Source organism: Tympanuchus pallidicinctus, unplaced genomic scaffold, assembly GCF_026119805.1.
Source record: "Tympanuchus pallidicinctus isolate F22 unplaced genomic scaffold, pur_lepc_1.0 scaffold17, whole genome shotgun sequence".
NCBI classification, from domain to species: domain Eukaryota; kingdom Metazoa; phylum Chordata; class Aves; order Galliformes; family Phasianidae; genus Tympanuchus; species Tympanuchus pallidicinctus.
This window is the reverse complement of record NW_026294690.1, coordinates 3,298,547-3,320,862: the sequence shown is the minus strand read 5'-3', so window position 1 is coordinate 3,320,862 and position 22,316 is coordinate 3,298,547. Positions and strand designations below refer to the sequence as shown.

General features: G+C 38.2%; 1 protein-coding gene across 1 annotated transcript in view; it reads right to left on the bottom strand.

Annotated features, from left to right (window-relative positions):
- The window catches only part of IARS1 (isoleucyl-tRNA synthetase 1), a 92,291-nt gene that overhangs the window by 23,391 nt on the left and 46,584 nt on the right, over positions 1-22,316 (bottom strand). Inside the window, exons 16-26 of the mRNA XM_052678470.1 lie at positions 20,532-20,605; positions 19,846-20,040; positions 15,737-15,823; positions 15,083-15,166; positions 11,023-11,170; positions 8,642-8,762; positions 5,861-5,952; positions 5,379-5,456; positions 4,824-4,945; positions 1,712-1,814; positions 1,420-1,503 (exon numbers count right to left, since the gene is read on the bottom strand). Coding sequence (XP_052534430.1) covers positions 1,420-1,503; positions 1,712-1,814; positions 4,824-4,945; positions 5,379-5,456; positions 5,861-5,952; positions 8,642-8,762; positions 11,023-11,170; positions 15,083-15,166; positions 15,737-15,823; positions 19,846-20,040; positions 20,532-20,605 — 1,188 coding nt within the window. The remainder of the gene's footprint in view (positions 1-1,419; positions 1,504-1,711; positions 1,815-4,823; positions 4,946-5,378; positions 5,457-5,860; positions 5,953-8,641; positions 8,763-11,022; positions 11,171-15,082; positions 15,167-15,736; positions 15,824-19,845; positions 20,041-20,531; positions 20,606-22,316) is intronic.

Sequence of the window (22,316 nt, the reverse complement as noted above, 5' to 3'; positions counted from 1 at the left end):
ACAAAGTCATGGCATATGTCCATAGACAACAGACAAGCAACATCCAACCCAACAAATGTCTACTACAGCAAAAGGAGATTAAGACTGCTCAGCAAGATCAGTATTGCTTAACAAGTTTTCCTTCTTTCCTCCCTGCCTTCCAGAGCGGCTCTGTAAGACCCCCAGTCTTACAGTGGAGACATTTACTTATTGTGCTTCCTGTTTAGAGATGCAATTACAAAGCCCCTAGGCTGCTAGCTGTGAAAAATTACATGTATCACAGCTCATTATATCAAATGCACCATCACAAAAAAATTTAAGACAATACTTAAATTTAATTAAGAAGTTAATACCATTGTTTTGCAAGTAGTTTTCTTCTAGATGCTGATGCCTTAAAAATTCCAAGGCAAACTTGGCACCACAGCTTATCTAAATTCATCACTGCAGCTGAAAAACATCCCACCATTCCCTCTTACTGTTTGATCCCTCATACATCACTGACATGAAAGCACATATTAAGTCTATTTGTAATGAAATGTAATTGAACATAAAGCCCAAAAAAGCATTCTCTACATACCATCTTTTAAGCAATCAAAATTTAATAGGCTTTGTGCCTTCAAAACAGCTGCTAAAATACAGTATTGAATTTTAAAATATTTATTTATACTATAACCATCTAAATAAATGAAGTTGATTTACAAAAAACTTTTTTAATTTCACTTCTTCAGAACACTATGGATTTTTAAATGACTTACTAAAACCAGAAAGTCCAGCCAATTTCAGCAAGTTAAGCTCAAAAAAAACTTTTTTTTTTTTTTTACTTTAGTTTTGAATGACGAGGCTTTTATCCAAATCAAGATTTAGATGTAGGGCAGAGGCTGCACTTCTCTAATGGTCACATATTAGAAGAATATTGCAGTGGCATCCAGGAACAGATACATATAACCAGACGTACAGACTAAGACCTCATTGTATTTTTATTTACATCTTCTAAGCAATCTTGTGACAATCTTGTCTGGACTATTATTCACCCTTACACAGAACTCCTCTCTCTCAACTACCCAACTTAACCACCAAACATCCTCTAACTGGAGAGACAGACTTTGTAATTCATCCCTTTAACAACATATAGTTGAACCTTACTTTATTTTTATCCAGAAAATGTTTTTCCCTTCACAGTCTCTTAATCACTCATTAATGAAGTCCCACACAGTGGGTTTCAAAGAAGTACGTCTCAGCACTACCACTGACTGCCTACAGTCAGTCTACCTTCACTTCTGCACATCATTTCCGCTGATAACTCCTTTCATTACATCTCTTAAACTAATTTTACCTACTGAGTTATTACCACATACAGCGTGGGAAATCAGGACTTTGTTTCTTAAGATAACTGACTAATATACACAATCCAGTTAAGCGTTATGGTCACGACGTTCTTACCTCAAGTATGTACTTCTCTAGAGACCTGATGTTTTCCAGAGCCTCTGGGTCTTGATGGATAACAACTACTTCTTTCAAAGGATACTGGAGAGAGGAAAAAAACAAAACCTTTAATCCTTCTTAATGAATATAACGAAATTCAGAAATCATTACATAATCATTTGAAGTAATTCACTGTTGAATTCTGTCTGCTATTCCAGCCTTAATTACTCAGTTTCCCCAGTCTTATCCCAAAGTCACAAAGCCAGTGCATACTCACACGGTACTGGTAAGAAGCATTAAGAATTCTAACCTTTACTGGAATGGTTTTTCTGTCTCTGATTACTCGTCCAAGCTCAATAACAGACTGCAAACAAGAAACAGCATTTTCAATTTTTCTGTCGATCAGATCCTCCCTAAATTAAAAAAGGAAATGTTATAATGCTTCATCACATCTGCATTTGTTTGAGCAGATTTAAAATATTTGACCTAACTCCCTTAAATTTTCTATATATAGGAGACCTCTAACGCCCTGTTTGGGACTAAATGAAAAATAAACACATTTCTCTTCTCTCTTTGTGGAGAAGATGGAGAAATAATTTACACTAAAACAAAATAAAAACAGCTGTTTTTAAACTGTGCTTTATTAGCACCTCTCACAAAATGGAGATGATGAATTGAGTCATACTACCTGTTTTATTAGCATTCAATAAAAAGCAAGATTTACATTCTTAATATTACAAGAAGATATAAAAAGGTATTATAAATAGAATACTTGTAGTGACAATGAAATACCCATAATGGAACCAACTTGTTGGATCTCAATTTATCTTTCCCAGGAATTCTATGTACGGTAGCTTGATGTTTTAGACAGTCCTGTCGTCTTCTCTGGCTTTATCATTTTAATACCCTGAGGCAGCTCCCCTCCCTCTCCTTTGCTTTTCCTTCAGTAAGCAGACATGCATGTCTTGTTCCAAATGTATTAAGATCCAACAGATGTGAGAATGAGGTTTTCCTGATTTCTTGAGAAGCTGCATAATTTGAACAGATCCTTTAAAACTGCCCAAGTGTCATATCAGAGGTACTGCTGTGAAAAAGGACAGTTGTGAACGTAACAAAGTTGTCAGCTGCACTGGGATGAAAACCACATATTTGATAATGACTGCCCAGAAAAAAAACTGCTAAAGCAAGACTGATTGCAGGCGGCCACATCTTCTGCACTAGGGCTTCAATTCAAATATCACTACCTTTTCTGAAGCTTCTGTTCATCCAAGATCTAGTGCCTATAACAGTCTGCAAAAAATCCTGGAAATATGTAGATTGCACAATGTAAAATTGAGCCCCCACAAAGGACTGAATGGTACAGTGTAGCAGTGTTTCAATATCACCTGCTGTTATTTAACAGCACTGTAAAGCAACAACATGAGAATAGCTTTGATGGCTTGCATGCATGCCCACAAATGCAACCAAGTAATACTTCTGTGGGCTTTGTAACACAGGTATTCATTCAAGGTCAGTTGTGAAAGTGGCCAAGTCCTTCAGCTTTGTCACTGCATAGCCATCATATTGTCAGAGGCTAAAGAAATACTTGCTAAAGCTGCACCAGTGAAGTTTCTCACATCTCTTTCTTGGCTAACAATATTTTCCTCACGCAGCCATTAGAAAAACATTCCAAGAAAAAACACACAACGATGCGCTTAGCAACTTCAGGTGAAACTAAATCCTCAACAATAATTCAGCTTTGAAAACATGTCTTGTAATCAGACAAGGGGAAAAATTGATACGCAGGGGATCCAGTAAATTAGACATACTTCTAGCAGACAAAAACCAAAGCAAATATAACAAAAGGGAAAACTGTGCAGCCACTCAGATGCATGCATCTGCACAACGCAGCACTAACAGGGATAAAAGAAGCTACTAAGTCACTTTTAAACACCCATGCTAAGTATATGCCTGATCTGAGCTCCTACAAATCAGCTCCCTATCCTTCCATTAGCCCATGCTCCAGGAACTCAAAAGCATTTCTGATAACTCACGAGCTTCACATTCAATTTCACATTCTTTACAGCACTCTGCCAGAGAACAGAAAATCAGCACCATCATTACATGAATCTCAGACTCCTTGCTCAAAAGCTCTCACTACTAAAGCAAGCAGAAAGAGCATAAGACTTCCTCAAAGGTTATATAGCATCCATAAAAGAAACAACATTACTACAAGGTTTGAATTCTTAAACTCTCATGTAAAAGATCAAGGTCATCTCCTTTTTCTTAAGGGCTTTTGGAATGAGCTGCAATGCAAAAAGAAAAGGAGAAGTGTGGTACTCTCACATCTAGTAACTAATAGCAGACTGAAGTACAGGCAGTAACTCAACACACAAATGTAATACCGAGGCACTAATGAGAATTAGTGATTACTGTAATACAAGTGTCTCTCTTGGCTGGACAAAAGAAAAAAAATAAACAATCAAATTCTAACTGGATCACGCTGACAATCCGGAGCTTATGTCCAATACAACCCTCGTGGAGCTAAACCTTTCTGAGACATGTGAGACAAACACAAAAAGCCCTGACCATTAGCATTCAAACAGATGATCCATCCGGAAAGCTCTCCTGTATCATGCATTCTCTTACAAGGAAGTGGAAATCTCTGGACAATTGTCTAAATCTGAAGCCAGGAGAACTCACTCTACTGGCTCCATATGTGGTCGACACAAAACAGTAATTCTAATCCACATGAGATTTGGCAGCAGCATTTGCTCAGAAAGGCCAAGAGACAAAGTAACTCCAGCATTCTTACAATGGTAGAGCACGCAAGGAAGTTTCATAATCCTTTTGGGCTTCTTATAGGTAGACATTTTAGCTTTTTGTCAGCACTTTTTGAAGAATAAAAAGGATATTCCTTGTTCATTTGCATAAAAAGAAAATCAGCACCATCATTACATGAATCTCAGACTCCGTGCTCAAGTGCTCTCACTACTAAAACAAGCAGAAAGAGCATAAGGCTTCCTTAAAGGATATATAGCATCCATAAAAGAGACATTACTACCAGGTTTGAATTCTGAGTGGGAAGCATGCCTTCCTCCCAAAAGCTTTCTGTCTTATCTCTACAACTCTTTAACTGAGAATTCTGCTGCCTAAACGCAGAGAGAAAATTCACATTCAGTGTCACAGCTGGGAAGTGTATTGCTAAAGCTGTGTCCTCCTACAGAAAAGGGGCTAACAGCCAGAGCTCAATGAAAACTTGAACATTCTTCATTTATAGAAAAAAAAAAAAGTCTGAACTATCATCTTAAAACTCTTCCATTCACATTACTGAAGCAGCATTTTCCTTTTACTCAAAGCAGTTTTAAACAGGCTTATCCGGAATAATGAAAAATAGAAAAACCAGTAAAAACTCACTTTGCCCCACAACAGATATCTCTTACCTCACTGGGGGAAGCATGAGGTAGTGGATGCTTTCAGTATTCTTCTCCTGAACTGAAGCTGGATCAATAAGTGTCTTCAGATTCTGGTACATCAGTTCAGTGATAAATGGAGTATATGGAGCCTGTAATGTTGCATTAATTCATTATCATTTCTTTATTGTTTGTATAATCAGTAATGCTTATGAATTATATAAGGACAGCTCACCAAAAACAGAAAGCTCAGTGTCCTTGATACATACCTATGAAGTTATCCAAAAGCAGGGTGAAATAAATGGTACTACTTTTGACCTTCTTCCTCAGCTTCATATGCTTGATTACCACATAAGAACTCTGAATGTCTAAGCTAGGTGGCATTTGCATTCTTTACAGTAGCATTGGCCAGACAAGCCAAGAAAAGGAGAAGGTGGGAAATGAGCAAGCCAGCAGCAATACACCTTCTCTCCTCATGTCAGGAGAGAACTCTACACCTTGAGTTTCTATGAACAACTCAGAAGATGCATGCTTTTAGAGTAATTACATTTTTAAAAGTCAATAGGTCGGCTGCAATTGTCTTACCATAAGTCTGCACATGGAAAACAAAACGCTGAACAAGGTTTCCAGGGCCATAATGCAGTCCTCAGTCCCGTTCTCACCCTATTGAAAGCATTTGTCAAAATAAAATAAAAAAAAATGAGTAGGGGAAAAAATACCTAACCAATCACCATGTCAGGATCACTATACATGCATTTCAGTTAATTCCCAAGATTTCCTATATTAATACAATGAAGGGCTTTTCCAAACTGTATTCTTTTTGTTCAACCCCATCCAGTAAATGAAACAAAGTTACTGTCCATTTTGTTTGCTTGGTTGGTTTTCTTCAAAGCAAAGAGGAAAAAACCCCATTTATTTCTCATTTCCACTATCAGGTACAAACTGACAGTATTTAAAAACAGCATAAAGATTTTTGTGTAACATCAGGAAGCTGCTATGTATGAAGTTAACACAGGCCTGGATTTTGTTTTTTGTTTTCAGTGCAAGACACAGAAGAAGATGCATACCTTCAGTCTTCTGCGATTCATTCTCACATACCAGTTGGTCAGAATGTCTACAAACTTCACCAACCGAGGCACTACTGTGTACAGCCTGTAAGCTAGAGGGGAAAAACTTGACTGTAGGTAATATTGGCTCCCTCCATCGAGCCTCTCACTTAAATAAATACTTTATCATTAACAGCTCTGTGATAACATCAAACTTTATCAGAAACACTTCTGTTAGTAAGATTAAAAATGCGATTACACACACTGTTAAGTTAAGACCACATTAAGAAATTACACGTCATTGTTTCATGCTTCAAGACAAGTATCTGCCACCAAATTACTTCCCTAATCCTACGCAAACATGCATTATGGAAGCCTTATGCTTTTATCTGACTCACAAAGAGGATAGTGGATAAGAGACCATTAATCGTGAAGGATTTGACAAATCCTAGATTTGTGCATGCTATAAATACAGCCGAGTCACCACGAGTTCAACGGAAATTATTGTAGAATCATACGATGAAGTTTCGTTATCAATTACTGCCAGCATTTTTTTTTGTTGGCCTGATTTAAAATGAGACACCTATTTCAATTAATTTGGGGATAATTATTTGCTTTCTTTTTTTTTTTAATTGTTTTCCCAAGAAATACAGTAGAAAAGAACAAAGTAACAGCAAATCTGACAAGATAAGACAAATTTAAATGTATTCTCAAGTTCAGTGCAACATGAAAGCATGGAGAATGACCAGCCAAAAAAAAAAAAAAAAAAGAAGAAGAAAGAAGCTCATCAAGAGCATCTTACTGCAATGAGAAAAACCTTCAGTTGTTCACAAGAGTGTTTTTCTTTTTTTTAACCTTTGAAAGCTTAAATATTACAGTTTATGTTAAACTTGTACGCAACTTCTTTAAAAAGCAAGGAATTTTTTCATCTCAATTTTGAATCAGTTCCATTAATCAAACAACTACCGAATAAAATGGATCTTTCAGAGCTTTGTTACACTTGTCACTGCATTTTCTAAAATAGAGATCTCTTTAAGATAGAGTGCTGGTATTTAAACCTAAAAAAAAAAAAAAAAAGCCCTCAGGAGAGTCATGCCGTGATAGGGAAAAAATTACTTATAGGGGAATCTGTATTTCTGAGAAGTCACAGAATGGCTTAGTTTGCAAGGGCCCTTACAGCCCACCCAGTGCCAACCCCTGCCACGGTCTGGCTCCCCCCGTCAGATCAGGCTGCCCAGGGCCCCCTCCAGCCCATCCTTGGGCACCTCCAGGGATGGGGCACCCACAGCTGGCCAAACACCCAGCTCTTTTCTAACTGATTTACGGAGTTAGGAAACTAGGTAGGAAAGCAGTAAGGAACAGTACACATTTCACAAGGGATTCAAGTTAGCCTGAAAACAACCCTTTTTCATTAGCTTCAATTTTCCCTAAAAAAACTCAGAGCAGATCTCTAGCTTCTAGCTGCAATCATCTTCCTACAAATACTATTTCCTTCCCAATTCCATACCCAAGATCTCAGATATACACATACTTTCCACTCTCCCTCAAATTTTTTTTCCTTCCTACAAGGAGCATGAAAACTTGGATAGGCTCAATTTTTTGGGGTAACACATGAAACTCAACGCACAACACCATCATTTGGTAAGAAGGTGGCTCATAGGAAGAACTCACATTTCTAACAGACAGACAAAACTCTGTCCTTTGTAGATTAAGGATTCTTTTCCTTTAATGAGATATTTTTAGATGACCTCATCTAAGTTTTATTACCAAAATAACAAGCTTGATTTACTGCAGCAAGATAATCACATTTAACTTCTTGGTGAGAGTGAACATGCCAGTCTAAGACAGGGAACACAAGAGAGGATTGATGCAGAAGAGGATTGTCCTGTATCCTTAACCCCAGCTTTATCTATCACCCCGTTAATGCCTTCTTTCCCCAGACCTAAGTACACCTGTGGAAGGCTTCTAAAAATTCTTCTGAGGGCAACTTCAGATCATTGGAACTGGGGGGAAGAGGGGGAGGAAGGCATTCATTTGCTCATAAACAGTGACTGGAATGACAAAAGCCACCTCCCTTCCAATGCTAACGAATCCAGTGTCTTTAAAGATCCCCAAACTTGATCAGATCATGCCTTCATCAGCAAGATGGCAAGATTGCTGAATCTGACTACTTCAGGGGCTCTTGTCTCTTCTTTATGCAATTTAAACAGTCTACATACAGTATGAACATTAAGAGTTATGAGATGATCAAAAGGACAACATATGCAGAAGAAAAAAAAAGCAAGGATCTTTTTAAAGCTAAGTTGTATCCCAGCAAATTCGGCCCTGCTTTACAGATTTCCCAGTATGATTACAAATAAATCCTCTCCATGCAACAATGCAAGGAAGTTTGTTCCCTCACACCCATGTACTGCTCAAAAATATTTTTTAGCTGATTTCATCACTGGGAACTTTGGCATTGGTTGTTCTTTTTTGACAGCTTCCCCAATTGTTATTTCACTTTCTCTTCACTGCCATCTTTTAGCTACAGTAATAGTACTATCAATTGCCCCAAGCACATTAGAAGTTATAGCTAGAAGCTGCAGCACCAAGTTGACAGGATTAGATGTGACAGAAGTGCCTCCTTACCTTTCAAAATCTCAGCATAGCAAAATCTGCGTTTACACCCACACAAACAGCATTTGATATATTACACAGCACCCAGTTTTATCCATACGTCTCAAGTAGAACGTGGAGGTCTGTGGGTGAAATGGCTCATTCTCTGATCAAAAATTCAACTCACCCCACCAAACACATGCATACCTGCCATTTCAGCTTTGAAGAACTGAATGAGCGATTGGGTGAAAGAAAGAATCCATTTATCCATGATGTTATTGCTCTCCTTAACTGTGTTCTCATTGTAAAGGAATTCTCTTCCCTCATCCTATCATCAACATAAAAACACATTTTCAAGTCATAAGGGTTTACATTCAAATCTTTGTATCAAACCACCTGTCAGTCCTAACTACCTTGTCACCTTTGCTGTGTTACACCATTTCCTCAGAGAGAAAATTAAATTCCAGAAAGATGTAACAGAAATAACCAAAGAAAACCTGGACTTCCACTGCTCCTGATCTCACCACTCAACACTCCCAGCTGCAAAGGAGTCCTGCTATTTGCATCTGTTAAGCAGACAAAATGTAGCACAGCACACAACAGTATGCAGCAGTTCCTTCCCTGCTTGCAGTGCAAATCACAGCTCCCAGACTCAGAGTAGGTCTCTTGAATTTACATCACTCTTATCTAGGAGAACTCTGAAATGTTTACAAGAAATATAATGTCCAAGATGAATTGTATCTGGGGGAATGACATTGAAAAGATATAATTTTTAAGATCACAATTTCAGCAGGGCAAAAAACAGAACAAAGTAACAATCCTCACTAAGAAAACCAAACAATGCAGGTAGAATTTTAGGCATCCCAACAGTGCGCTTTGTTGTTACCAGAACAGCAATGAAGAAATTCTGTAACACTTCACAGATTCTGCAGGATACTGTAAGCAAGGCTGTAAGAAAGAACAGTGCCCAGTGCATGAACTGCTTTACCTCCAGGCATATGTTATAGCCAGCTGAAAATGAAGCTGGGAGGTCTGCTGGTTTTAAACTGTAGTTACTGCTGGGTTTTAGAAGTCTCTGAACTTTGCCTTCCCTCAGAATCCAGGTAAAAATTCTGCTTGGATTATTTAACCCAATAATTATGTATCCACTTATGCAGCATAAAGGAAAAGACTCTTAGAATAAAAGTATATCTGTGCACCCAGAAGTGCAGCAATCCCAGAGCTAGGTCAGCAATCGTTAAACCAACTTCAATTATGGAGGTAATTGCAGTAAGCAGAAAACTATTATTAGACTTCACCCAGGACAATGAGATTGTAGTTTCTTACAGGAGGTAGAATACAATGAAAAAAGTTGTTAAAACCTGAGCATTAAATCCAATTTAAGCAGTATCAGCTCCAATAGCTCATTATTTTGTCTAATTTGGTGCAAAGAAACTGTTTCACTGCCTATAAAGACAACGTACATCTGTTGAATCACCAAAGCTATTTGCTTAAGCACCTGGACTTTCCACTGGGGTCTTCCATCCTCTAGTTGCAAGATTTAATGGGATCACAGCAAAACACAGCAAAGCACACATTAGATAATTCAAAGGTTAAACAAAAGCTGAAATCTATTTGTGGGCAATGCACAAGGTTGTCTGATAAATGCTGTCTAGGGATCTTCAAAAAAGATTCATTAAATATTAGGCTCTGAAGCTACCAGACTTTCTTCCCAAAAGGGGTTGTTAAAAAGATAAAGTCATTTATTTAAGTCAGCCATTTACTGTATTATTTATTGAAGTCAGCTGCCTTTATGGCTTCAAATGGCAGCTCTCCAAAGTGATTAAACTGCCACTGTAATCTCGTGTGTACTACAAGGTTGGGACTTTTTTCCCCACTCCCATGTAAGTCTGCACGAGCAACCTGGAAACTTTATCACTAATCTTAGCTGAAAAAAATAAAAATGGTTTCAACAAAACCTATACAACATACATGCAAAGTCTTCAGTTTAGAAGAAGTATTACTACAGGAAATATTCATCTTGCTTTCATTCTAGAAGCATAGAAACTCATATAATCTATCCAGCATTTTTACTTCAAATTTAATCTACAAGTCCAAAGCATTATTGAAAATGATTTACCTTTCTTTCCATTTCTTTTTTTAAGTTACATTTAATTTTTAAAAATAATTAACTGTCAACATCACAGAAGGCAAACATATTGCTGCGGCTTATGTGTTGTATCAAGTATTCCCAAGTTAAATACTTTTATGCAGATTCATAATTAAAGTTACAGTACATGAGTTCGTTCAAGAAATTGTCACAGCAGCTGCTGCTGAAAATGCCTTTCCTTTCATTACTTATTTGAAACTCTATTTGTTTTAAACCTGTGTGCTATTAAGCAATGTTCTCAGAGCAGAGGAACTTGCAGAGAGTACAGGCAATCTGAACTACCTAGGAAGCCAGCCTTGCTTTGAGTAAGAGGCTCAAGACCAGGTGGTCTACAAAGAGCTCTCTGCAAACCTAAATCTCTCTGATACTGCTCCACAGTAAGAGGGGAAAGTGCACAAAACCCTTCCAGTTGGCATTATGATGCTTGAGATATCCATACCTTATGTTGCAGGATGTGAACGTTCTGAACTAGGAAGCGATATGCATTGTACCAGGGCAAGAAGACATCCTTCAGTATGTCCCTTACTCCTTCCTCCTTAAATCTCAAGTTTTCTGCTCTTACCACTGGAGAATTGATAAGATATAACCTGAAAACAAGAACATTTAAAAGCTTAAGACTGAATATGGTAACAAAAACGTGTAAACATACAGTGAATTCTAAGAGCTGCACAGCAAGAGAAAGATGCTCAAATAAGTAGCCTCATACTGAGAACCCTGAAAAGGACTATTCTGTAAGCAAGTTACATTCTGAACATAAGGCAATTTATTTCCTAGTGCCACAGGATTACTTTTATAATCCTGCATACCGATTTTGAATCGGAATTTAAATTTTATTTTATACTCTAGAAGTTAATTGGAGTGCCAACAGGTCGTCTGAAGCTATCACAGTATCAAAACAAGCACTGAATATAAAGGATTAGTGTTCATCTTCAGAAGGCCACCTGATATTTTATTCCCTTGATAACAGGCAGTGCTTTTTACTCAACCTAGATAATTTTGCCAATTAGAAAAAGCTTCAGGCCCACTGCAAACAGGGCTGAGGAGCAAGGCAGAACAGACAAATCAGTAAAACAGCAGAAAGCAATGTCACCAAGAAAATTAGTCCAAAAAGAGGAACAAGGATTTGCCTCTTGCAAGTACAAACATGCCTAAGCTCCAGAAGTAGCTCTGAAAGAGCAAAGCAGAGGATTCAGATGAACCTGACCCTGCCACAAGCAGCCTCTTTCAGAACCAGAGCACCTTCAGCCAAGGATGCATGAAATCTGCTCTGCCCAGCAAGATCCTCCTAGCATCAGCCTCTCTTAAGCCAGCAGCTCCTCAGCACACATCCCTGGCTTCCTTACTAAGTTTGCAAAAAAAAATAAATAACCCAAAAAAGCAAAACCAAACCACACAACACCTTCATAGACCCCCCATTTTATTCCCTGAGACACACTGGTATCTATCAAGCTAACTGAAGAAAAAAGGAAAAAACAGATCTTACTCAGGTATCATAAAACTTAAAAAGAACTTGATTTAAATATATTTCATTTATGAGTTCAAAATAAATAAAACACTTTTAGGAGACTTTGCATTTCTCAATAAAAATGAATTTATAAACTCATTTCCTCATATTTTCTCAACATTAAAAATCGTGATTCTAAACCAATCTATCTTCACAGACACTTCTTTTAGGAGGTTTTAAAACTTAATGTGGTCTGACACAGCACATTCAAAAATATCAGACCATAAACTCTCCAGAGAGGCTCCCTGCATGAAAATCAGTACACAAAAACAGAGCTGTCTGAACGAACAGACAATAATGCAGGAAGATCAGCACAATGGAAATGGGCATTTTCAGAAATAGATTAAAAAAAAAATATTTTTAAACATGGTAGCTGAAGTCAGATTGTGGACTTACAGAAGCAGAGAACAATTAGACATGATAATGAACAAGAGATGAACCAGTAAGCCCTGATATGAAATTAGAATTTATAAACATGCATTTAACCAAATCTCCCATCGCCATTATTTGTGTATGTGCTTATCACTTGTTTGTTGGAGAACTTAAACATAACTTCGGTCCTAATCTGAGAGCTACTCTGGCACTCACCCAGAATCCATTTCCATGCTGGCTGGCAGTTAAGGAATCTAAGAACAAACCACAAACTGCCTCCACTGTTTACCATCACAGGAGGAAGCAGCGTAAAACTAATCCCAACTCTGAAGTATCCATTAAGCCGCACCCACCTCAGCAGCACTCTGTAGAACCTGACTATGAGAAGTCACATATCTCTATCAAGAAACTAAAGGCAAAGTAGCTGTCCAAGGCTACAGGCTTTTGTTTGCTTTGGTTTTCAACACAGCAGAACTACACTGCCTTACAACAGGTGAATGCTAGGAGACTGCTGCCTTGTGATATTGTCCCTGCAAAGATACTCGCACCAATTCCCATATGGGAAAGAGAAAGGTGATACCTGATGATGGAGGACTTGTTACAATTTGGTTAGACCTGGTGATAGCAGGCATCGAGCACAAAGCAAAACCTTCAGATCACACCAATACAGGGAGCTGACAGAATAATGCACGAGAGGTAATGCAGTAACCTTCTTTTCACCTCTCTAAAGCAGCAGCCTATGTTGTTTGTTCTGCATCTTAAGAACAGAGAGTGTAACAACAGCAATGCCTACCTCAGAACACAGGAAAGCAAAGGGACAATAAGGACTATGGCAAGAAAATTCTCTTTCTAACATAACTAACACCTATCCGACTCTGGAAATATATGAAGTTTTTGGCAATGCTTACAGATTTTACATAGCACTCAAGCTTCAGGAAACATAAAATTGGACTTTTAAATTCACTGTACCACCAAGCTATTTATTCTATTTACCCATACCATATTCACTTAAGTAGCCTACATGAACATTTTCTGTTGATCTGTTTATTAAGTTACTGCTAGAAATAGTTGAGAACTACAGTTGAAGTGTATAAATATTCTTTATTTATATGCATTTGTGCATACACACATGTTATGCAAAAGCTAAAGAAACTCTGCAGGGAAAGCAGTGCCAAGGAAAAACTCAATTGCAGCTTTTTCTATAAACAGAACACATCAAGCGCTTCAGTGAATAAGCACAGACAACTGAATCACAGAACTCCTTCCATAAATGAGCCCGGTCTGTAATGCTTTTTACTCTCTATGTGGGTGTAGGTATAAATAAATGTGACATTAAAGAATGAGTATACAGGCAGAAAAATGAATTAGCTTTCCAGAAAACAAAAAACATGAATAATGGAAGCGTAACTTCTGGTGTTTCAGATTTAAAACCAAAAAAGGCAGATTGCTTCAGCTGAAACACCACTTGTGATTTAAAATCCCTGCTATGAATAACTCAAAGTCTTTTCACTCATTGTTTCAGCTACAGATTCGCTGACATTCTGCTAAATAGACCTTGACTATTTTTAAAGAACAATTCGATTGAATTTGAGAATCTATCCAACACTCCATTGTTAGCATATACACAAAGATCATTTACGAGGTTTTTAAAATGCTAAAGCTTGAAAAAAATAAAGAGCTTTGCATCCATTTTTCTTTTTAAATCATCTAGAATACAGCAGTAAGTGTCTTACACAAATAAAAACCCCCAGCACACAAAGCTTTTATTCGGACCAATCCTTGCTACACACAATTGTAGCCTATAACGAAATGTGTGACAGCCTGTCTTTCTTATATATAAACAGGATTACATGGCTCCAGAGAAATGCATAAGTAGTACACTCAGTTATTAACACGTCTTTATTGCACCTTTATCTCGAGGTACCACTTCACACACCCAGTTAGAGTATCTAGACAAAGTACCAGGCAACTGCATAATTACATTTATAGGTTTGTATAATTTTAATGAAACACTTCAGCTGTGTGCTTAATCTCTGATAGGACAATTTACGTACACACAGAAAGCTGCTCCACTTCTGCTCTTCTGCTTTCACTGCTACAAGTATATACTGCATACTTCAACCAACAGAAAAGAAAAACTCTCTTCTTGGAAAAAGATAATATAAGCAGCATCAAATCTGGGTAGTAGGCAGCAAGTGTTCCATAAGTAGTTAGCAAAAAACTGATAGGACTGATTCATACAGATACAATTCAGCTCTCAGTAGGTAAATTCAAATATTAGCTGCAGTAGCAGACATGCCAGCCTGAGTAGTATCACCCTGTACAAACAGCTGGAGACATTTTCAGATGAGAAGTCTTCATTCAGCACAACACCTTCAGCCTGCACCAGCCTGGAAGGCAGATATAAAAGAGCAGGCACTAACTACTGCCAAGTTCTTTAGGTCACCTGCTCAGCTTGTTGGCTGCCATACATGTCCGGTGCTTTTCAAAACCAACATCTTCTTACTTCTAGTAGTCAAATACCTATCAGCAGCCCTACTGGTACATGTATATTATAAACATAAACAGTATTATAAACAGTAAACTAAAACAGATTTTACACTAATTTTTAAAAAAATCCTACCTTAGTGCATCAGCTCCATAACTATTTACAATAGCCATTGGGTCAGGATAGTTCTTCTTCCTTTTGCTCATTTTCTGGCCATCACTGGAAAACATCAGATTGCAGAAATAAATTCAGAATTCACATAATAAATAGGCAAGTAAAGAATTCCTTCAAATCCAGCTTGTTTTTTTCCAGTCCTATTACATCCTTGTTAACAAGACATAGTAATACTAGCACACCACTTCACTGTGACTGTTGAACCCATATGAGCATCAGAAGAAATATCCAGAGGACCAAGTTACACATTCAACTAGTAAAACCATCTTCCCTGGAGAAACTGGGGGAAACACACTTGTTTTGCCAGCGGGTAGGAGAGACTGACTCAAAACAAGGTGTAATTTTAAATACTACATTTGATTCCCTTTTCTTTTACAACTACATTTCTAATCTCATTTGCTCTGCAATCATACAGTTTGTTTCCCATCCCTTCCTATCCTGATTTGCTACTCATTTTCACTCTCTAGAAAAGACAAATCCTACTGGAAAGCAGGAAGTGCAACACTGGGATGTATAAACTTCACGCTCTTGAGTTCATGTCAGGTTTAATTTACAATTTAAAAAAATTAAATTCCTTGAACACAAATCAGTTTGGGAAAGAACTTATATACCAACCTGGCAAGAACCAGGCCATTTACAATTACATTCTTGAAAGGAGGTCTTCCAAAAAGAGCAGTGGACAGCACCAGCAAAGTGTAGAACCTGAAATGAGACAACGTAAACATGACTTTCTAAATACACTCAGCTAATATTTGCTGAAGTACCATTCATTACAACTGAAATTCTCATCAACTGCTGTGTACCTTAACAAACTTGAAAATTACGTATGTGGAGCATTAATGTAGCAAAGAATCAAAATAAGAGATTGCTGTAAATAGATCTCTTCAATAGACCTTATTTTTCTGTTTGCTCAGTACTAGTCCAAGAGGATTGAAAAATTATAAAATCAAGCAACAGCAAAGTTGCGAAGAACTTTAATACAGAAAAGAGAATTCTGTTCTTCAACAAGCTTCTCATGTGCTCACACTGGACCCAGGGTCAAATGGGAACAAACACAACACGCTACTAATGTTCAGCCTAGCAAACAAGAGAACAGATAGAGCTAGGACCATTAAATAACTCTGTAAAGAGCACAGCTTCCTTATCCAATAGCCCTTGCTGGTTAATTCAGTCAGTTCCACAAGTTCCAGACAGCAAAGGGCAATAGACCAACATGATCTCCCCTCATCACACCCCACAGATGTGTTTACAGCTATTCTTATCAACTGCCCAGGGACAGCTGAGAATTCAGTGCTGGCACAAGCACACACATCTAGTGTTGAGTGTGTCAGCATTTGATTATACCTAAGAAATTAAGTGGAGGTGCACGATGTCAACGATGCAATCATACCAAACTCAGAGACAAAACGCTGACAAAAGAAGATGGCTACAAAATGCTGTAGGTGGTGGCAACTTTTATGAAAGTAACAGGAGGGTGGGCCACAGCTGTCACTATTAAAACAGAATCACTGATGACTGCTTAGCAACCTTAGACCAGCATATGATTACATAAAAGCAATTACTTCAGAATAAGACATAGGAAGTTACACTTTGGAACTAAGCATTTTCAACAAGATTTTCTGGAGAAACACTGAAATGGAAAAAGTTGGTCTGCACATTCTAAAATAATTTTTATCAAAAACGTTGCATGTAACTGGAAAACTGGTATCTGTGGGTCTGCAGCTCTGCAGAGGTTGCTGGATGCATTACTGCACACGTGGCTTACATGACAGCTCAGATGCTTGTCCCCCAGACAGGCTTTTAACTCTCAAAATTACCATCATTCACACTGCGGGATACAAATTCTCTCTGTTAAACTGCACTGTAATTGCATGACATTCAACTAACACTGCTCCACCTGCACACAAAAGCACCATCTCCCTTCATTTTCAGCCTTCTGAAGAAAGCCTCTGAACACAAATACCTAAACATTTAGGCTGACGATCAATAATACCACCCAGCCTATGAAGCTGACAGTTCATTACAACCTTAGCAATGCTTCATTATCTAGAAGTACTTCACTAGCCAACTCCCATCAATTTCTGCAAAATAGGCACAATTTCTCATCATTACAGCAGGTGTACTTTCAATTAATATTATTATAGATATATATATAGAAGAGACTTCATATAGAAGAGACTTCAACACTGCTTGCCTTCGGAAATCTGCACAGATGCACTATGGGCAAGAGAACATGTATCCAAGTTTTGTCAATTTTACGTTATTTACATGGTCAAATCTGATGCTAACCTCAGCAATGAGGTACCCTGGTTAACAACTGCAAGAAAGACCTTGAGAACCACATGTTTACATGCCACTCTTATGTCTCTTCTCATGCTCTCACATCATTCTTCAGAAAACTCATTCTGAACACTGTTAAGGATTACCTCTCTGCACACCTTATGTTTGAAATCTCTTGGCCACATAAACACTCAATTCTGACAGCTTCTTAGACTTCTCTGCTGCTTCATTCACCACATCTCAGTCTCATTCTTAGGTTCGTGCAGATATACATACAGTCATCAGCCAAAACAACATAAGAAATGAACAGTGCAAAGACAGAGGTCCATTTCACAATCCCACATCTCACAACCACCACCTTCAACTGTGAATACCCTGTAGGTCACCATTCTCACTGTAACTACAAATCATCATCTTCCTACACACACACACAAAGAAATCAGAGACAGAACCTTTCCTCTTAGAAAGCCTTCCTTCCTCTGTCCAGGCTGAGAGTCTTTCAACTCAGCTACTCAACAACTTTTCCCCTCTGGCCTTCACAAATATAATTTATCTCCTTCACACATTCATCAGAAAGTCACAGTAAATATTCTCCTGGCTCATTACCTCGATCACATTTCACTTCCCATCTCCAATGACTTTCTCCCCATCCCTGTTATGTTTGTATGAAACCACCAGACCTCCAGCTCCTGAGCACTTCCCCATGAGACAGCTCTTACCTCAAGTCAGTTGCAGATGCTGTTCTAACACAAACCCAATCTCTATTTTACATTTTATCACTTCACATAGGATGTTTCAAATAAAAACTACATAGTGTATTCTTAATGCTTCAGACTACTATACTGCTGTTCACTGTACCCTGTTCTGGTACTGTCATACTAGAGAAAGACACATGCCTTCTCTCTAAGCCACCTTAATTTTTTCCAAGACTAACACGGAAAAAATATAATTATTCCATCAATACATAAGAAAAAGAAAACCGAAGGCACACTAGTTTAAGGAGAATCATTCTCAAAAAGAGCCTGAGAGAGCTTTATCTTCTACAAAGATATAAAACAAAGCAAGAAGCCCATCACCTCCCATCCCAATTGCTCCTTTCTTTCACAAAAGGAAGGTGCTCTTCTGCCAGTCACTGAAGGCTAGCTGTTACCAAAGCACCAGCTAACAGACAAAAACACTGAAAGTACAAGCATCATGCACCTAGGTAAGAGTTTAAGTACTCTGAACAACAGGTGAGACAGGTATTTGGAGATACACAGCAACTTGTATGCTGCAAAAATCATAAAGCAATCTACTGCAGAATGCACTGTGAAAGCCCTCATTTGCACACTGCTTACAGTACTCAAGCTGAAGCACAGTGAAGAATTCGCCCTGAAATCCAACATTTAGCATTGCTTCTGTATTTTCCACCAGAATTTCTGAGTACATCTTTTATCCACATAAAAATCCCAAACTATTTTTGATTCTGTTGAGCTTTTCTAATTCAGCAGCTCCCTTGTTTCTTGTAAGAATGTTTGTATGCTTCCTTACTCAAGCCTACAAAGTTTGAGACTCTTGCTCTCAACTTCAAATATGTAAAAGCTGACATTTTACTGCTTTGTTTGGGTTGTTTTGCTTTTTTTTGTTTGTTTGTTTTAATGAGGTAATGCTCCAATTTTAATGAGGGAATGCTCCAGAGGAATTTAACATTAGTAACTCAAGTTACCGGATGGAAACAGAAATTCCACTTGTACATAGACAAATGTATAAACCTTAAAAAAATCTCAACAATCTGACGCTTAATGGAGCCAATCTCATTAGCTTCAAAAATAGAATAATCACTTAAGAATGCCCAAACTGTACATATGGAAGCATGCATGTACGCATGAGAACATAACCCAGAGAAAATCTGGGATTAGACAAATATTTTCCAACAACCAAAAGCATTTATCCAGAGATGAATCAGTAAGCAGCATCACCCAGACCTTAAAAACAGATCTACAGTTAGCAAATTTTATTTTTGTGAACTATAGTAAGAGCTTAACACCACAAGGTTTCAATTAAATTTGGCTTTTTCCCCTTCTTAAACTCCAATCTCGAATTTAATCTAGGGAGCAAAAACTAATAGCCTGCACGTGGGCTTGAAATCCACAAAACTCTGACTTCTATTTCTGACAATGTTCAGTTCCCAGTAGATAAATCAAATTCTATAAAAACCTCGGTTGCTGAGTTTCTTCTTGATCATGCCAAAGATCTTCCCTACACAACATTTTTTACAAGAGCCAACCAAGATTGCTTGCTAGCATGTCATCTTTCAGCAAAATTTTCAGCATCAAGCCTCAGAACATCTTGTATTCTACTAAGAAAAAACATCATAACTTAGCTATGCAACAGTAAAGGATCATCCAGGTACAATAACTTGCCAGATATAGGGCAACACTGAAAAAATTATGGCACAGACTTACCACCCTCGGGTTTGGTCAATGCCTTCAGCAATGAAGTCAGCAGGAAAAGCATCTTCAAGTTCTTTTTTGTTTTCAAATGGATAATGCACTTGTGCATAAGGCATGCTTCCACTCTCAAACCAGCAATCAAAAACTTCAGGGACTCGGCGCAAAACGCCTTTGCCGCGGCGTGAAGGGATGGTTAGGTGATCAATGCTGTGGGAAAGAAAAAGACAGGGAGGTCTAAACAATAACAAGAACTGGCACAAAACGTTAACATGATGGTCGTACATTAGAAGCGACAGGAGATTTTAGTTTTAGTGCTTCTTCCACAGGCAAGCATTTCCTCTGACATCTTCTGTAACTTAAAGATCTTTAAGAGATTTTGTATTAACAGAGTCTAGGACAGAAGAAAGAATCACAGAATGGCTTAGGATGGAGGAGACCTTAAAGATCATTTAGTTACAACCCCCTGCCACAGCCAGGGATGCCAAGCACTGCATCAGGTTTCCCAAGGGCTCATCCAGCCTGACCAGGAATGCCTCCAGGGATGGGGCACCCACAGCATCTCTGAGCAGCCTGTTACAGTGCCTCACCATTCCGAGCAAAAAAATTCCTCTAAACACCTAATCTGAACCTCCTCCCTGGGAGAATTTCATATAACCATTCAACTACTTTTAACAACCAGTGAACAGTCCATGACTGACCTTTCCCGATGGAGATCAGTGACTTTCACTCCTGACAGCTCTTCCAGTTCTGCCATTGAACCAATACAAACCACCTGTAAGAGGCAAAATAATCAGTCTGTAACTTGCACATTGTAGCACCTTTTTTCCTCCTTCGGGAGCATTAAGACAGGATGTTTGTAGGTCAGTTAGCATCTTCCAAAGTAGCTGATATAGCTGAAAAGCCAACATCATTTTTGAGTAAAGTCCCCTTTTTCAAGAGGGCACAGCATGTTAGAGTTCAGAGATCACTGTCCTAATTTAATACAATCCTATTACAATAATTAGAGACTTAGAAGATCAAATGCATTCTTAGGTAGCAAAGAAGAATGGGGGCTATTTGTTGTGCTGCTGTTTTTTTGAACAGCCCATAAAACCAAACCCTCTGACAAACCCAAACGTGAACTTCCACACAAGTAGGAGCCTCAGATTCTAAGTTCACCTTCTGAAACTCAGGTAAGCTGCTACATAGCTCACAGCTGAGTGCATACGTACACTGAATTGCTCACACTAAAAGGAAGAGTCATTGCTAACAAAGGAGATCATGTAAAGAAATCAGCAAAAAGCTTCAGCAACAGATTTACATCAATACCATAAAACGATGAAGAAACTAGAAAGAGAAGAAAATAATTTTTTCCCATCTTGCTGCAAGCTTAAATCATTTGCTCTTCCAAGCACTTACGACCCCCCCTCATTGAAAAGCAGTCGTGACTCACATGCTGCCATCCTGGTATAGATTTTATGGATCCAATCCCATACACTACCAGTGCAATTTAGAAGTGCCATGGAAAAAACTGATTTTTGACACACAGATCTGACAAGGAGTTAAATGTACTAACATAAAGAAGCTGTAAGTAGGCTGGAAATTTTTCACATAATATAACTTGCAAGATTGTTCTTGGATAGAAGTAATCAGCAAGTAAATTTCTACAGCTAGTCTTAAATATATGTATATGTATACATTGTGAAATCATGAGTAACTAAAAGGTTTTCATTTACTTAATTCTACAAAACTGTCATGAATTGCAGAGATGATAAAAATCAGTTTGATTTGGTTCTATGCCATGATTTTCCCAGTCTGATTCAACTGCTGATCTGCATTACTAATCAGAAAATACCAAGCAGAAAATACTCATAGGAGAAGCATGTAAAACCTCAAACTCCAGAGGAATGCAGACTCCATCATACTGAGTAAGGCTGCCTCTATCTGGGTCAGAAGGGCAGAGCCACCATCTCAAGCACATCATGAGATGCTTCAAGGCAACAGTACAGCACAGAGATGGTAATTCCTACATTAGGCTGCACCCATTTGTTTCTGCAGATTGGTGTACGCTCTCAAGTTACAGCTATGACTTCAGACATTTGTCTTCAATGGCAGGATCAGCTTTAGCAGGCAGGCCCCTTTCCTGACCTGCCATTCATCCTCCTACACTTCACTTCTCATCCAGATTACCAAAATCAATGGTAGTTAATGCTAAATCAGCACCCAGAGGTCAGCAAGGCAAGAAGTAAGCAGAATAAGATTTGGGGCTGTTCAACCATGTTTCGGCATCACTGAAAGCTAACGTGAAATCAGAGGTCAAAGTTAAGTACTTCGTACAAGACATTCATTTATCCACTCTATCTATGTAAATTAGGCTTATCCATGTAAATCAGAAGATTAAAACCATCTTGAAGCAGTCCTTAATAAGTGTTAGCTTTCATTAGTTCCCTATTTCAGCCCCATTAAGTACTAATAATCCAAGAATGATAATTGTTCGCAGAAAG